Genomic DNA, 18,537 nt, shown 5'->3' on the forward strand with positions numbered 1-18,537 from the left:
AAATATGTAAGTGCCTTTGAAAGGGGGTATGGTGGTAGGTGCCAGGCACACCGGTTTGAGTTTGTCAAGAATTGCAATGCTGTTGGGTTTTTCACACTCATCATTTTACTGTGTGTATCAAGAATGGCCCTCTACCCAAAAGGACATCCAGCCAACTTGACAACTGTGGAGAGCATTGGAGTCAACATGGGCCAGCATCCCTGTGGAACGCTTCTGACACCTTGTAGAATCCATGTCCTGACAAATTGAGGCTGTTCTGAAGACAAAAGGGGGTGCAACTTAATATTAGGAAGGTGTTCCTGAATACTCAGCGTATACTGAATACTCAGCGTACGTCTGCTGCAAAGAGACAAGATAACATGAGAAAACGAATTATGATCAGTCAAGGAAATAGAAGTGCTAAAAAAAATGCTGTCTCCCTATTTAAAAAGATGAGAGCAAGCTATAGGATGAAAAATACTGGAGTTTTGGCGCAGGTACAGTCAACTAGCGCCAGATAACGCTACCTATAGTATGTAAATATTTTTCTTTATTGATACTTTGAGTCAAATATTGATAGATCGTCCACAAATAATGTAGCAAAATATAACTATCGATTTCAAGGATCATATCACCTCCACCCTACCTGACACCATAGACCCACTCCAATTTGCTTACCGCCTCAACAGACGACGCAATCGCAATCACACTGCACACTGCCATATTCTATCTAGACAAGAGGAATACCTATGTATACCTATGCTGTTCACCGATTACAGCTCAGCATTTAACACCATAGTAACCTCCAAACTCGAGACCCTTGGTCTCGACCCCATCCTGTGCGACTGGGTCCTGGACTCTCTGAAAGGGTCCTGGACTCTGGGACAAACTGAAATGGTCCAACCACACAGACAGCGTGGTGAAGAAGGCGCAACAGCGCCTCTTCAATCTCAGGAGGCTGAAGAAATTTGGCTTGTCACCAAAAACAAACTTTTACAGATGCACATTCGAGAGCATCCTGTCGGGCTGTATCACCGCCTGGTACGGCAACTGCTCTGCCCACAACCGTAAGGCTCTCCAGAGGGTAGTGAGGTCTGCTCAACGCATCACTGGGGGCAAACTACCTGCCCTCCAGGACACCTACACCACCCGATATCACAGGAAGGCCAAAAAGATCATCAAGGACAACAACCACCCGAGCCACTGCCTGTTCACCCCGCTATCATCCAGAAGGCGGGGTCAGTACAGGTACATCTAAGCTGGGACAGAGAGACTGAAAAACAGCTTCTATCTCAAGGCCATCAGACTGTTAAACAGCCATCACTAACATTGAGTGGCTGCTGCCAACATACTGACTCAAATTTCTAGCCACTTTAATAATTAAAAATTGGATGTAATAAATGTGTCACTAGTCACGTTGAACAATGCCACTTTATATAATGTTTACATACCTTCATTACTCATCTCATATGTATATACTATACCATCTACGGCCATCGCTCATCCTTATATTTACAAGTACATATTCTTATTCATTATTTTACACTTGTGTGTATAAGGTAGTTGTTGTGAAATTGTTAGATTACTTGTTAGATATCACTGCACGATCGGAACTAGAAGCACAAGCATTTCGCTACACTCGCATTAACATCTGCTAACAATGTGTATGTGACCAATAAAATTTGATTTGATTTACATCTCTCATACAAATCCTCCTGGCAGGTCAGAGCACAGTTCCCAGGCCAGTTATGGCCAGTCAATTGGAGAACTGTTCTTTAAGAAACTGCTCTAGGAAGTCACATTTGCTTTCAACTGGCAAATTTCTCCTTCCTCCCTCTGATAATCACTGAGCTCCTACCTTTGCGCTGGCATAATTTGCCATTTTCTGAGCCACGACTCTGAAGACTGAGAAGGACTTGTTAAAAATGTAATAGGGGAGACTTTTCTAAAAATCAACCACTTATGCTAAGAGGCACACAGGAAGGAGGAGGACAGCTCTTTGGGCCAGGCAGGGATAAAAGCATCAACACTTTTTCACATCACACCTGGAATCTATATAGAGAAAGCAGGATCGGATGAAAAAAAGAGTGAGGGAGAGTGCCTCCTGAGAAGCGGCATAGAAGATAAGGAGGGGAGATGAGGGTGACACTTGTCGTGGCAGAACAAAATAATTTAAGTTCATGAGCCAACAGAAACCTGCAGTAAGGCAGCAGGCTGTGCGCAACGGAACGTTCAGGCGTAACGCCTCGCCTTCCACTCCACCAGCCAGGTGGCAGGTGGTTAAGCTCTTTTTCACGTCAACGCTGAGGAGCGTCAGAGTGACAGCCTTCAGAAGAGCAGGGGCTGGCATCACAGATGAGCAGTTTCTGTCTGTCTGAATATGTCTGTCTGTCCTTCTCACTAGAACACATCACTGGCTCCGCTCCGAGGAGGAAAATAAAGTGAAAAAAATAACATGCTTCAAAAACAGACGCAGAGCGTCACACACAAGGGAGCAGCAGCTTGCCTTTACTGTAGTGCCAGCTATCTGAGCAAATCCCCTGACTCACTCCAGAATCCTATGTGGTTTGGTTTGAAAGTGCAGTATTTGGCCGTCAATACACTATCCCGTCTTACTTAAGTTTACAGTGCCCCTTCACTTTTTCCACATTTTGTTATGTTACAGCTTTATTCTAAAATGGATGACATTGATTTTTTTCCTCCCCTCAATCTACACACAAAACCCGTAATGACAAAGCAAAAACAGGTTTCTGGATTATTTTTTCAAATAAACTGGAGTTGTGTTTTGGGTCATTGTCCTGTTGAAAAACAAATGATAGACCCACTAAGCGTAAACCAGATGGGATGGCGTATCGCTGCAGAATGTTGTCGTAGCCATGCTGGTTAAGTGTGCCTTGAATTCTAAATAAATCACAGACAGTGTCACCAGCAAAGCACCATCACACCTCCTCCTCCATGCTTCACGGTGGGAACCACATATTGCAGAGATAATTTGTTCACCTACTCTGTGCCTCACTAAGGCAGTGGTTGGAACCAAAAATATCAAATTTGGACTCATCAGACCAAAGGACAGGTTTCCACCAGTCTAATGTCCATTGCTCTTGTTTCTTGGCCCAAGGAAGTCTCCTCTTCTTATTGATGTCTAGTAGTGGTTTCTTTGCAGCAACTCGACCACAAAGGTCTGATTCATGCAGTCTCCTCTGAACAGTTGATGTTGAGATTAGGGATGCACGATATATTAGTAAACATATATGAATCGGACGATATTAGCTACAAATGCCAACATCGCTATTGGCCCAATGTCTAGTTTAACACCGATGTGCAAAACCGATATCAAAGCATAGCATACCTATATAACCTAGGTAGATGACGTAATGACGGCACGAAAAATACAGCATTCCTAACCTAGCCCACAATGTCTGCAATGTGGATCTATTTTGAAGTTTCAAATTGAAGATAACAAAAGGGCGTTTGTACAATAGCAGAAAAACTAAACGCACACTTCCAACAACCTAACAAGTTCAAGTCGAGCAGTCATTTGAAAGAGTAAGAGAATTTCAGCGAGACAACTCAAAGGCGAAATCCATTAATGCCAAGATAATGGAATTCATTGCCCTTGACAATCAACCATTCACTGTTGTGGATGATGTTGGCTTTCGCCAACTGGTAGAGCACCTCGAGCCCCGGTACACATTACTAAGTAGGGGATATTTTTCAGATGTTGCCCTACCGGAGTTACAGCGTATTGTTGAAACTCACATCCATGAGCTACTTGCTATGGGCTACTTGCTATACACTGCTATTAGCTTCACAACTGACATTTGGACCAGCGTTGTCAGCCCCCAGTGGGTCGACGAGGATTTTGTAGAGGAACGTCGTATTGCATGCTCAAGAATGTGCTGGTTCTCATACCGCTGCTGCCATCTCAATGGCATTTGAGAACATGTTTGAAACTCGGAGACATGAGTTTCATTTAAACAACTGACTCGAGAAATAAGCTCATCAACTGCGTCTGCAGCAGACGTGATGATACCCTCTGTCATGGCATTGAAACGCCTGCTCAACAAAACTGATGACAGACCGTGTGGTTAAATCTTGCAAGAGTACTCTACTAGATGCTGTGAACAAGCGAGTCTGTGGCATTCTCTCTGAGCCTCTTTACTGTGTCGCCACCATGCTCAATGCTAGGTACAAGGACCGCTACTTCGATACAGACAAGAAAAAGGGTTTATGTGAAGTGCTACAGACACAGCTGGACAAGATGGAAACGGACGGTTTTGATTATATTTTACTGGTAATGGGGACATACGTAAATGCCAACAAAATAATGAGTGAGTGAGTGAGTGAGTGAGTGAGTGAGTGAGTGAGTGAGTGAGTGAGTGAGTGAGTGAGTGTGCACGCGCGCACGCATGTGTGTGTGTCAACTATTTAACTGTGCTAGGATGCTTAAAAGGCCGCTAAAATTTTCAATATTGGTAGCGTGTTTTTTGGCAAGGAAAATATTGGATATCAGTTGTGGCCAAAAATGGCATATCAGTGCATCCCTAGTTGAGATATGTTTTTTACTTTAACTCTGTGAAGCATTTATTTCCGCTGCCATCTGAGTTGCAGTTAACTCTAATTAACTTATCCTCTGCAGCAGAGGTAACTCTGGGTCTTCCTTTCCTGTGGCAGTCCTCATGAGAGCCAGTTTCATTATAGCGCTTGATGGTTTTTGCGACTGCACTTGAAGAAAAGTTCAAAGTTCTTGAAATTTTCCGGAATGACTGACCTTCATCTCTTAAAGTAATGATGGGCTGCTGTTTCTCTTTGCTTATTTGAGCTGTTCTTGTCATAATATGGACTTGGTATTTTACCAAATAGGGCTATCTTCTGTATACCACCCCTACCTTGTCACAACACAACTGATTGGCTCAAACGCATTAAAGAAGGAAAGAAATTCCACAAATGAACTTTTAACAAGGCACCCCTGTTAATTGAAATGCATTCCAGGTGAATACCTCATGAAGCTGGTTGAGAAAATGCCAAGCGTGTGCAAAGCTGTCATCAAGGCAAACTGTGGCTACTTTGAAGAATCTCAAATATGAAATACATTTGTTTTTGGTTACTACATGATTCCACATGTGTTATTTCATAGTTTTGATGTCTTCACTATTATTCTACAATGTAGAAAGCTTGGCACACCTGTATTTGGGGAGTTGCTCCCATTCTCCTCTGCAGACCTTCTCAAGCTCTGTCAGGTTGGATGGGGAGCGTCGCTGCACAGCTGTTTTCAGGTCTCTCCAGAGATGTTTGATCGGGTTCAAGTCCGGGCTCTGGCTTGGCCACTCAAGGACGTTCAGAGACTTTCCCAAAGCCACTGCTGTGTTGTCTTGGCAGTGTGCTTAGAGTCGTTGTCCTGTTGGAAGGTAAACATTCACCCCAGTCTGAGGTCCTGAGCGCTCTGGATCAGGTTTTCATCAAGGAACTCTGTACTTTGCCCCGTTCATCTTTCCCTCCATCCTGACTAGTCTCCCAGTCCCTGCCACTGAAAAACATCACCCAGGCATGATGCTGCCACCACCATGCTTCACCATAGGGATGGTATTGGCCAGGTGCTGAGCGGTGCTACGTTTCCTCCAAACGTGAGGCTTGGCATTCAAGCCAAAGAGTTCAATCTTCATCAGTCAAGAGAATCTTGTTTCTCATGGTCTGAGAATCCTTTCGGTAGGTGCCTTTTGGCAAACTGCAAGCGGGCTCTTACATTTTGTTGTGTAACAGCCACAGGGGCAAAAATAAATCTAGGTCCACCGAGAGTCGTCTGATCTTTCAACCAATCGATTGGTCGAAATGTTAAGTGTTTTTTTCCATACTTAGACATCCTATGTGTTTAAATCAAATCATCTATATGCGCTGAGCTTGTCTGATGCTTTAAGTGCACTGTTTGATGAAATAATGAAGACACAAATGACAAGAGCGGGTCCGACCACAATTGATTTGATTGTGCAGGGCCCAGACTTCCTGCACTGTGTAAAAAAATTTTTTTTTAATGGCAGCGGGTGACTAGCACCCACTGTCTCTCCTCCCTGCTGCAGCAGCCACCACAGAACATCAACAGTGTTAATCCCGCGGTCCGTGTTGCTGATGCTGCAACATAATTACAGCCATTTCTGACTGAAAAGTTTGGTTACCGAAATCCCCTCATATGTTTACGAAAATAATTCCTTATTCACTCAGCCATTGCTCTCTTTACGTGACATGTATGAGGGGCGGGGGCGTATGCCTCATGACTAACGAGACATGGTGTGATGAAAGAAACATACAGGAACTCAAATCCTTCTGTTCACCTGATTTAGAATTCCTCACAATCAAATGTAGACCGCATTATCTTCCAAGAGAATTCTCTTCGATTATAATCACAGCCGTATATATCCCCCCCCCAAGCAGACACATCGATGGCTCTGAACGAACTTTATTTAACTCTTTGCAAACTGGAAACCATTTATCCGGAGGCTGCATTCATTGTAGCTGGGGATTTTAACAAAGCTAATCTGAAAACAAGACTCACTAAATTTTATCAGCATATCGATTGCGCAACCAGGGGTGCTAAAACCTTGGATCATTGTTACTCTAACTTCCGCGACGCATATAAGGCCTGCCCCGCCCCCCTTTCGGAAAAGCTGACCACGACTCCATTTTGTTGATCCCTGCATACAGGCAGAAACTTAAACAAGAGGCTCCCACGCTGAGGTCTGTCCAACGCTGGTCCGACCAAGCGGACTCCACACTCCAAGACTGCTTCCATCACGTGGACTGGGACATGTTTTGTATTGCGTCAGATAAAAATATTGACGAATACGCTGATTCGGTGTGCGAGTTCATTAGAACGTGAGTTGAAGATGTCGTTCCCATAGCAACGATAAAAACATTCCCTAACCAGAAACCGTGGATTGATGGCAGCATTCGCGTGAAACTAAAAGCGCGAACCACTGCTTTTAATCAGGGCAAGGTGTCTGGCAACATGACCGAATACAAACAGTGCAGCTATTCCCTCCGCAAGGCTATTAAACAAGCTAAGCGTCAGTACAGAGACAAAGTAGAATCTCAATTCAACGGCTCAGACACAAGAGGCATGTGGCAGGGTCTACAGTCAATCACGGACTACAAGAAGAAACCCAGCCCAGTCACGGACCAGGATGTCTTGCTCCCAGGCAGACTAAATAACTTTTTTGCCCGCTTTGAGGACAATACAGTGCCAATGACACGGGCTGCAGGCCCAGACGGCATCCCCAGCCGCGCCGTCAGAGCATGCGCAGACCAGCTGGCCGGTGTGTTTACGGACATATTCAATCAATCCCTATACCAGTCTGCTGTTCCCACATGCTTCAAGAGGGCCACCATTGTTCCTGTTCCCAAGAAAGCTAAGGTAACTGAGCTAAACGACTACCGCCCCGTAGCACTCACTTCCGTACATTTACATTACATTTAAGTCATTTAGCAGACGCTCTTATCCAGAGCGACTTGGTGCATTCACCTTATGACATCGAGTGGAACAGTCACTTTACAATAGTGCATCTAAATCTTAAAGGGGGGGGGGGTGAGAGGGATTACTTATCCTATCCTAGGTATTCCTTAAAGAGGTGGGGTTTCAGGTGTCTCCGGGAGGTGGTGATTGACTCCGCTGTCCTGGCGTCGTGAGGGAGTTTGTTCCACCATTGGGGGGCCAGAGCAGCGAACAGTTTTGAAGTGCTTTGAGAGACTAGTCAAGGACCATATCACCTCTACCCTACCTGACACCCTAGACCCACTCCAATTTGCTTACCGCCCAAATAGGTCCACAGACGATGCAATCTCAACCACACTGCACACTGCACTAACCCACCTGGACAAGAGGAATACCTATGTGAGAATGCTGTTCATCGACTACAGCTCGGCATTCAACACCATAGTACCCTCCAAGCTCGTCATCAAGCTCGAGACCCTGGGTCTTGACCCCGCCCTGTGCAACTGGGTACTGGACTTCCTGACGGGCCACCCCCAGGTGGTGAGGGTAGGCAACAACATATCCTCCCCGCTGATCCTCAACACGGGGGCCCCACAAGGGTGCGTTCTGAGCCCTCTCCTGTACTCCCTGTTCACCCACGACTGCGTGGCCACGCACGCCTCCAACTCAATCATCAAGTTTGCGGACGACACAACAGTGGTAGGCTTGATTACCAACAACGACGAGACGGCCTACAGGGAGGAGGTGAGGGCCCTCGGAGTGTGGTGTCAGGAAAATAACCTCACACTCAACGTCAACAAAACTAAGGAGATGATTGTGGACTTCAGGAAACAGCAGAGGGAACACCGCCCTATCCACATTGATGGAACAGTAGTGGAGAGGGTAGCAAGTTTTAAGTTCCTCGGCATACACATCACAGACAAACTGAATTGGTCCACTCACACTGACAGCGTCGTGAAGAAGGCGCAGCAGCGCTTCAACTTCAGGAGGCTGAAGAAATTCAGCTTGTCACCAAAAGCACTCACAAACTTCTACAGATGCACAATCGAGTGCATCCTGTCGGGCTGTATCACCGCCTGGTACGGCAACTGCTCCGCCCTCAACCGTAAGGCTCTCCAGAGGGTAGTGAGGTCTGCACAACGCATCACCGGGGGCAAACTACCTGCCCTCCAGGACACCTACACCACCCGATGTTACAGGAAGGCCATAAAGATCATCAAGGACATCAACCACCCGAGCCACTGCCTGTTCACCCCGCTATCATCCAGAAGGCGAGGTCAGTACAGGTGCATCAAAGCTGGGACCGAGAGACTGAAAAACAGCTTCTATCTCAAGGCCATCAGACTGTTAAACAGCCACCACTAACATTGAGTGGCTGCTGCCAACACACTGTCATTGACACTGACCCAACTCCAGCCACTCTAATAATGGGAATTGATGGGAAATTATGTAAATATATCACTAGCCACTTTAAACAATGCTACCTTATATAATGTTACTTACCCTACATTATTCATCTCATATGCATACGTATATACTGTACTCTACATCATCGACTGCATCCTTATGTAATACATGTATCACTAGCCACTTTAACTATGCCACTTTGTTTACTTTGTCTACATACTCATCTCATATGTATATACTGTACTCGATACCATCTACTGTATGCTGCTCTGTACCATCACTCATTCATATATCCTTATGTACATATTCTTTATCCCCTTACACTGTGTATAAGACAGTAGTTTTGGAATTGTTAGTTAGATTACTTGTTGGTTATCACTGCATTGTCGGAACTAGAAGCACAAGCATTTCGCTACACTCGCATTAACATCTGCTAACCATGTGTATGTGACAAATACAATTTGATTTGATTTGATGTATGCATCGCACACACGACCTATAGACTATTTATTATAATCACATCAATAAATTGGTTATAACAAACTCAGAACACCGTAACACAATGACAGCAAAATGGTTGCAGAGGACATGACAAATCAACTAAAAAAGGCGAATGTTAAACTGGTTGCTCGGGAGTTAAAGGGGAAGACAGATACATTTGACTATTCCTGGAAAGTACTGGAGATCAAGAAAAATAGGGTCATGTCAGGAGCAAGTGCTGTGTGCATATTGTGTGTGACAAACAGGTGCTGTTAGATTACAATATAATTTGTCTGGTCGTTTGGAACAATGTAAACACGAAATAAATGAGAAGCATACTTTTTTAAATAGTCTTTTGTAAAGTTTTCTTTTGGAAAATACTTTATTACAGCATAGACTAAAAAAAAGTCACATTCATTCCTGAATGCAATTTTCAAAAATATAATGGATTATTATTTACGCAAATTATTCAAGTGTGCATTTTTATTTTATATTAAACTAAAATGCTTGATTGCATTTCAAATCGTGAATGACTCATATTCTGTGTGATGACATTAACACATTGCTGATTGATACAGAAGCATATGTAACTACGGAAATATAGACGTAAGTAAGTTACGGTATTAAGACTAAACAGAATGTGCTTTTAGGCCTACAGTTCGATGGCGGTTATACAAGACTGCTATACTACATTTACTAATTATAATGACATTGCAATATAATACTTATTGTTATAATGATGATCATAATAATAACAATACAATTGAGATGTAAAAAAAAAGGTTATTATTATTGTATTATATAATTTTTTGGACAATTTGGAACAGTGTGAACACTAAATAGGCTGTAACGTAACAAAATGTGGAAAAAGTCACGGGGTCTGAATACTGTCCGAAAGCACTGTATGTGGATGTTTTATAAATCAGGCACATTTAACAGTTGGGCTGTTGATTATAGACCTAATTAAGTTGGTTTCCTCTCTCCACACTTTTCTTAGACAATTAAGGTAAGGACTGTTTACTTGTCTCCTAACTCCGCTGCTGCCTCCGCTGCGTTGTTCTCAACACCAACATGGGGATTGATATTGCTATTATGCACATAGCAACATGGTCTAGGAAAAGGCGCCAATTCAACAGCGCACCGATGTGTTTCAGAACCGCGGACAGTGACCGCTATCCAATGGAGGAGAAAGGTAATTTGTTATAAACTAAATGTATTAGTGTTGCTTTATTGTTCTTACAGCGTAACCATATACAATTTTAGTAGCCTGTTTTAGAATGTGCCATTCCACATGGCCTCCACAATGGATTTGTTCCCTCAGCATGGGCTACTGCTCCACTAAAGAAATCTTGGTCGACCAACAGCTTATCGACGAAACAATTGACTAAATGGGGGTCATCCCTAAACAGCCTGAATACAAAATGGATTACAAAAAAAGAAATCTCACACAATACCCCAGCAGTTCTCAAACTAGGGGTCACAACCCCCACTTGATATGAAAATGGAGTTAGAAAATACAATTACAATATATATATATATATTGAAGCTGCAACATAATTGCATATATATACATACACACACACACACACACAGAGAGAGAGAGAGAGAGAGAGCACTAAACGTATGTGGCTATGTCAGCCACATCCATTACTGATAGGTGTAAAAAAGTATATTTAAAAAAATACAAAATAAAAATTGAGCACACAGCCATGCAATCTCCATAGACAAACATTGGCTGCAGAATGGCCTTAATGAAGAGCTCAATGATTTTCAACATAGCACCGTCATGGTATGCCAACTGTAAGTGATGTTATTGTGAAGTGGAAACGTCTAAGTGCAACAATGGCTCAGCCACGAAGTGGTAGGTTACACAAGCTCACAGAACGGGACCACCAAGTGCTGAAGTACATAGTGTGTTAAAATTGTCTGCAACACTCAGTACCGAGTTCCAAAACGGCCTCAGGAAAGCTAAGTCAGCACAAAAACTGTCTGGAGCTTCATGAAATGGGTTTCCAATGGCCGAGCAGATCATCATGCGCAATACCAAGCGTCGGCTGGTGTGGTGTAAAGCTCGCTGCCATTGGACTCTGGAGCAGTGGAAATGCATTCTCTGGAGTGATGAATCACGCTTCTCCATCTGGCAGTAAGACGGAGGAATCTGGGTTTGGCGGATGCCAGGAGAACGCTACCTGCCCCAATCCATAGTGCAAACTGTAAAGTTTTCTGGTGGAGGATTAATGGTCTGGGGCTGTTTTTCATTGTTTGTGCTAGGCCCCTTAGTTCCACTGAAGGGAAATCTTAACGCTACAGCATACTATAATATTCTGGACGATTCTGTGCTTCCAACTTAGTGGGGTAGGCCCTTTCTTGTTTCAGCATGACAATGCCCCACATGCCCAGAGCCCTGGCCTCAACCCCATTGAACACCTTTGGGATGAATTGGAATGCCCAGGCCTAAATCGCCCAACCTCACCAATGCCCATAGCTGAACAAATGGGGGACCAACTCGATATTAATGCCCATGATTTTGGAATGAGATGTTCGATGAGCAGGTGTCAACATACTTTTGGTCATGTAGTGTACTTTTTTGCCTCTCAAAATCATTGTAATGTGGTTACACCTTAATTAAAAAATCTAAAATGAAAATGATTCAAATCTAAAAGACAAAAGTCGACCAGAGAGCGTGCTTAGGTCATAGGAGAAGTCCGCACTTGACGGTTGCACTTGAATCATTCCCACGGTGAATGGCTAAGCCCACGAAGATGAAACCAAACACTGTTGCAGAGACTTTGATATTACCAGCCGCAATTGATAGTGAAAACACTGTGTGGGAAGGCAGAGGCACAGAAACTCTCCACAATACCTTTGTCAGATAACACTGCGAAACTAAGAATTGATGCTATAGCTAGCAATCAGGAGGAAACTGACTGAGCGACTCAAACTTCCCACCGTATGCTCTCTAAATGGACGTTAGCTGCGAGGGCCGAGATGTGTTGACTTTTGTTCGCTACATGTTCGGGGACGCTATTCGCAAGAACATATTGTTCCATCTCACGATTCCTGAGCATGAAACGGCACATGGGATGTTCAGTGTGCTGCAAGGCTATATTGACGAAAAACAGATTCCATGGGATCGAATGGTGGCTTTTGCACAGATGGAGCTCCATCTATCACGGGACGGCAGACAGGCCTCTGCACTCTAGTTATGAATGTGTCTCCCTCTGCCATATGGATGCATTGTATGATACACCCACTGAGCTATAATGGATACACCGAGAGCAACTGGCAGCAAAAGAGCTGAGCGCAGAACTCGGGAGATATGCAGGAAGTAACTTTGATTGTAAACTACATCACGCACATCTGTTCGCAAAACTATGTGGAGAAATGGGATCAGAGCATGACAATGTTCTATTTCAGGCTTGGTGGTTATCGAGGGGGAGTATTGGAAATATTTTTGTTGAATTGAGAGAGTAACTGTTGTCATTCGCAATGGATGTAAAAATCAGACTGTTGACTTTTAAGGTAAATATTATACATACGAGTGAATCAGCGAAATCAATTTGAATGGGATCCTGGCTCAGTTGAGATGCCGGTAAGTGAAATCCACAGTTTATCAAGCTGTCATGTGACCAAATGCTGCAGACAACTCATTCACGGTCACTATGGAGGAATTTTGGTTCCTGACTCAAAGGGAATGCTGTGCAGTCTCCCCCAGAGCATTAAAACTCACGGTCCTGATTCAGTGCTCTGCATTAAAAACAAATATCGATCCAGGTTGGATGTGACAGGGGAGATGTGACAGTGCACTGTCGACTATACCCCCTGACTTTGAAAAGCGCCCAACCCGACTATGCGTCTAGCACACCCGTCTCATTAGTGGTGGTGAGATAAGAAATGATGTCAGACTAATTTGCAATCGACTGCCAGAGCCCCACATTAAAAGTATATGATGGTGAGTTGAGAATACAAATCAGAAATACTGTTAGAATGTTTTGAAATGAACAAATCTGTTAATTACTTGATTTTTTTTCTCTCAGGTGGGTTGGGTTAGTGAGAATGTTCAAATATCAAAATCGGGTCATGGGCCCGGAAACCCCTCTAATACCTGATATTATAAAAGTTTATTGAAAGTAAAAAAGAGAAATCTCATTTAGATATGTATTCAATGCTTTGTAGAAGCACCTATGGCAGCGATGACAACTTTGAGTCATCTTGGGTGTCTATCAGCTTTTCACATCTGTTATTTTAGGATTTTCTCCCCCTATTCTTTGCAGATTTTCTCAATCTTTGTTAAGTTTGATGGGGAGGCGTGGTGAACAGAAATCTTCAAGTCTTTCCACAGATTTTTCTTGGGATTTAAGTCTGGGCTTTGGCTGGGCCACTCAAGGACTTTCACATTATTGTTCTGAAGCCATTCCAGCATTGTTTTGACAGTTTGCTTGGAGTCATTGTTCTGTTGGAATGTAAATCTTCACTCCAGTCTAAGGTCATTTGCAAACTCAAGCAGCTTCTCATCAAGGATTTGCCTGTATTTGGCTCCATTCATTGTTCCCTCGATCCTTACCAGTCTCCCGGTCCCTGCCGCTGAAAAGCATCCCCATAGCATGATGCTGCCAACACCATGCTTCACGGTTGGCATGGCTTTAGACGGGTGATGAGCTGTACCCATTTTTCTCCGGACATGGCACTTTGCATTCAGACCGGATAGTTACATTTTTGTGTCATGAGACCACAGAACATTTTTGCCTTTTATGCTCTCAGTCTTTCACGTGCCTTTTTGCAAACTCCAATCGTGTTGTCATGTGCCTTTTTCTCGGGAGTGTCTTCCATCTAGCCACTCTCCCATAAAGCCCAGATTGGTGGTGCCTGCTGTCCCTCTGGTAGGTTCTTCCATCTCAGCCAAGGAACTCTGTCGTTCTGTCAGAGTGGTCATTGAGTTCTTGGTCACCTCCCTGACCAAGGTCCTTCTTGCCCGGTTGCTCATTTTGGTTGGACGGCCAGCTCTAGGCAGTCCGGGTAGTTACATATGTTTTCAATTTCCCAATAATGGAGACCTCTGTGCTCTTGGAAACTATCTATCTATCTATAGTTTTATACCCTTCCCCAGATATATGCCTCAGCGCAACTCTCTCTCGGATATCTATGGACAGTTCAATGTACTTCATGGTATAGTTTCTGCTCTGACATGCACTGTCAACTTCAATAGAGTTGTTGTGACATCTCAATGGATGGACTTGAACTCAATTTGGAGTGTCATACCAAGGAATGTGAATACTAAAAACAGGTTTTCATTTTGAACAACAAAATGTGGAATAAGTCAAGGGGTGTGAATACTTTCCGAAGCACTGTAATGTCACTTCACTACTCTAGAACTTTATTTGTGATAGCTAATAGTCAAGATATTCCCATTTCAAAGCTGAATGTCAACATAAATGTTGTTAATTCACTGGTACTTGTTAGCTAAATGACTTGTCTTTCCCTTGCTGAGCTGAACTACCTGGCTACATGACTTGTGAGTAGTGTCTTCTCTAGAAGACCACAGGCTACTTCTATGAAAATGTTGATCAGTAAGGCTAACTTCCCTGACGACTCACCCTGGATTTAATTCCGCTGGTCTAGCTACATACACTCAGTCTGAAACTGCCATCCTGGAAGTCATTAGTGCAACTTCAAAATAAGAAGTTGATAACGTCATCATGTAGGGTGGCTCTGGCCCAACCCAGCGGTTTCTGGGACCAATCAGAACGGACTGAATGTGTTTGCATGTAAGACATCCAGACTCGTCGGGGAAAAGAAATGTCAGTTGGCCAGAGAGATTTGTATAGATAGCCAGACAAAGGCCTAACATGACCACAAATTAAATGGAAAAAGGTCATGTCATCTGTAGCCCCATAGACCACTGAAATCAACCAAAATTAGCTCAATAACTCAAGACATGCACACAGTCCTATAGAATATGATTTCAACCGTATTGTGAGTAGGCCTATACCATCTTGATTTACCCAGTTTACCATTCAAATAAGTTATTACCATGATGTAGTTAAAAACCATGTCCAATCCATTGTATGGTTGTATAATGTATTTGTTCATCCATACATGGTGGTCTCAGGGAAAATGTATCATCAAAACGTTCAAATGTAAAGAGGATATGTGTCATAACAATAACAAGCCACCGGCCTCCTTGACACCCACAGATCAGTGTCCTGCGTCGGCCCTTTAAAAAACAAACATATTTGGTCGTTCTCTAGTTACGAGTGGAGTACGTGCACTCACTGCCTAGCAACCAGGCACTAAGCATTTCACCAAAATGAGTATCATGGCTTCACATATTTGTCAAGCTCTTAACTGTACTTTATTCGATTTATTTCACGCGCCGCTTAAGACACCCAATCACCAGAATAACTGTGCTTGACATCATTGTAGCCGCTAATGAGCCTTCTCTTAATCGAGATTAATTTAATTTACATGACATTTACCTCACCATTCAATCACTGGCATTGTAGCTGCCGCCGTTCCTATTGAACTAATACCGAGATCATTATTCTCCTGATTGACTGCAGGATTTAACACGTGTCACTTAGGTCCCAGGCTGTCTGGAGGCCAGTTATTGTCCACACATACTCCCCCGCTCTATGAACAAAGCTCATCGATCAAGCAGAACAACATTATGCATGCGACCCAATTGTAAGGGCCGAGACCCTGCGTCCATCACCGCGCCGGCACTCCCTGGCCCACAGTCCCAGCCTTATTGATTTCCCATTATGGTGTCACTGTGCAGCCCTCTTTAAGCACATCTCCAGTGATGTACTGCCTCTTACTGCACAGTATCCAAAAGCACAAGTCAAATCCACAACAGGTAAACAAGAGTGGGGTAGCAGTGCTATCTAGTGGCAGCCGACAAAAACTGTACTTAATCCGGTGTTTAGCAGAGACGGGAGGTTTGCTCAGTCACTGCTAATTACTCCTATTAGGAAATATGATACAATAAAGATATCCTACGCTCTGAGCAGCTACTAAATCATGCTCATATTGCTACCCTTGGTCTGAGTATGTGAAAAACAGTGCGTACATAGATCAGCTGATGGTGGTTTAAACATATACATGCATGAATGGGGTTCAAGTCTATTGGGGTTACTAATGTGTGCTCAGGTGTATGAAACTATTAACATGGCCTTCTCTTGTTCCAGCCACACACCATGGTGTCCATGCTGAGGCCCATGCCTTTGTACTGCTATACCATGTTAGCCAGAAGCTTGGAGGTGGCTCCCACAGAGATGCACTCCTTGTTGCGGAGCTCGTAGACACGAAAGCAAGCGCTCCCTGAAGCTGCAGTCAGCTGCACCTCCAACCATGGTGCCCAGCAGGTAGGGGTTGAACTCTATCACCTTCTTCACAGTCTGGGAGGCGATGTAGGTGCCAGCAGTGGCCCAAGAGTCCACTGCCACGATGACTCCATGTTGGAACTGTGGAATGATGACAAATGGGATTTTAGGTTAGTTAGGGAGGGCCAGCTGCACTTGACTTGAGATTGGTGGCCTTACTAGCGTCAGAATTGTATCCACTTTTTGAAGGATACAAATTCTCATGAACAAAGTGCAGGCCAGCATGTAATGTATACTTACTAACATGAGCCCTGGACAGGACCATGTAGCTACAGAATAGTATCGTGATATGTGAATACTCCATACCCATTACAGTTGAGTGTAAAGCCTGTGCAGCCATTTTTGCTCCATGAGGTAATCCAACAATGCGCACGCTGCCATTTCGTCTGTTTCTTCTCTCCTTGCTCAAGACAGGTGGGTGTCCACTCCAAAGTGATGCACATCATGACCCCGACTCAGACATCATCGCTTTGAATGACACTCACCGGTCTCGAGCAATGAGAAAATATCTGAAATGGACTATTAAACTCGGACAAAACAGAGATGCTTGTTCTAGGTCCCAAGAAACAAAGAGATCTTCTGTTGAATCTGACAATTAATCTTAATGGTTGTACAGTCATCTCAAATAAAACTGTGAAGGACCTCGGCGTTACTCTGGACCCTGATCTCTCTTTTGAAGAACATATCAAGACCAATTCGAGGACAGCTTTTTTCCATCTACGTAATATTGCAAAAATCAGAAACTTTCTGTCCAAAAATGATGCAGAAAAATTAATCCATGCTTTTGTCACTTCCAGGTTAGACTACTGCAATGCTCTACTTTCCGGCTACCCGGATAAAGCACTAAATAAACTTCAGTTAGTGCTAAATACGGCTGCTAGAATCCTGACTAGAACCAAAAAAATTGATCATATTACTCCAGTGCTAGCCTCTCTACACTGGCTTCCTGTCAAAGCAAGTGCTGATTTCAAGGTTTTACTGCTAACCTAAAAAGCATTACATGGGCTTGCTCCTACCTATCTCTCTGATTTGGTCCTGCCGTACATACCTACACGTACGCTACGGTCACAAGACGCAGGCCTCCTAATTGTCCCTAGAATTTCTAAGCAAACAGCTGGAGGCAGGGCTTTTTCCTATAGAGCTCCATTTTTATGGACCGGTCTGCCTACCCATGTCAGAGACGCAAACTCGGTCTCAACCTTTAAGTCTTTACTGAAGACTCATCTCTTCAGTGGGTCATATGATTGAGTGTAGTCTGGCGCAGGAGTGGGAAGGTGAACGGAAAGGCTATGGAGCAACGAACCGCCCTTGCTGTCTCTGCCTGGCCGGTTCCCCTCTTTCCACTGGGATTCTCTGCCTCTAACCCTATTACAGGGGCTGAGTCACTGGCTTACTGGGGCTCTCTCATGCCGTCCCTGCAGGGGGTGCGTCACCTGAGTGGGTTGATTCACTGTTGTGGTCATCCTGTCTGGGTTGCCCACCCCCCCTTGGGTTGTGCCGTGGCGGAGATCTTTGTGGGCTATACTCAGCCTTGTCTCAGGATGGTAAGTTGGTGGTTGAAGATATCCCTCTAGTGGTGTGGGGGCTGAGCTTTGGCAAAGTGGGTGGAGTTATATCCTTCCTGTTTGGCCCTGTCCGGGGGTGTCCTCGGATGGGGCCACAGTGTCTCCTGACCCCTCCTGTCTCAGCCTCCAGTATTTATGCTGCAGTAGTTTATGTGTCAGGGGGCTAGGGTCAGTTTGTTATATCTGGAGTACTTCTCCTGTCCTATTCGGTGTCCTGTGTGAATCTAAGTGTGCGTTCTCT

General features: G+C 44.1%; 1 protein-coding gene across 1 annotated transcript in view; it reads right to left on the reverse strand.

The window, feature by feature from the left end:
• Positions 1–16,996, reverse strand: part of psmb5 (proteasome 20S subunit beta 5) — a 34,754-nt gene extending 17,758 nt beyond the window's left edge. Inside the window, 3 exon segments of the mRNA XM_046357727.1 lie at positions 16,517–16,653; positions 16,655–16,812; positions 16,976–16,996. Of these exon segments, the coding sequence (XP_046213683.1) occupies positions 16,517–16,653; positions 16,655–16,812; positions 16,976–16,996 (316 nt within the window).
• Between the last annotated feature and the right edge of the window lie 1,541 nt (positions 16,997–18,537).

Source organism: Oncorhynchus gorbuscha, linkage group LG08, assembly GCF_021184085.1.
Source record: "Oncorhynchus gorbuscha isolate QuinsamMale2020 ecotype Even-year linkage group LG08, OgorEven_v1.0, whole genome shotgun sequence".
Taxonomy (NCBI): Eukaryota; Metazoa; Chordata; class Actinopteri; order Salmoniformes; family Salmonidae; genus Oncorhynchus; species Oncorhynchus gorbuscha.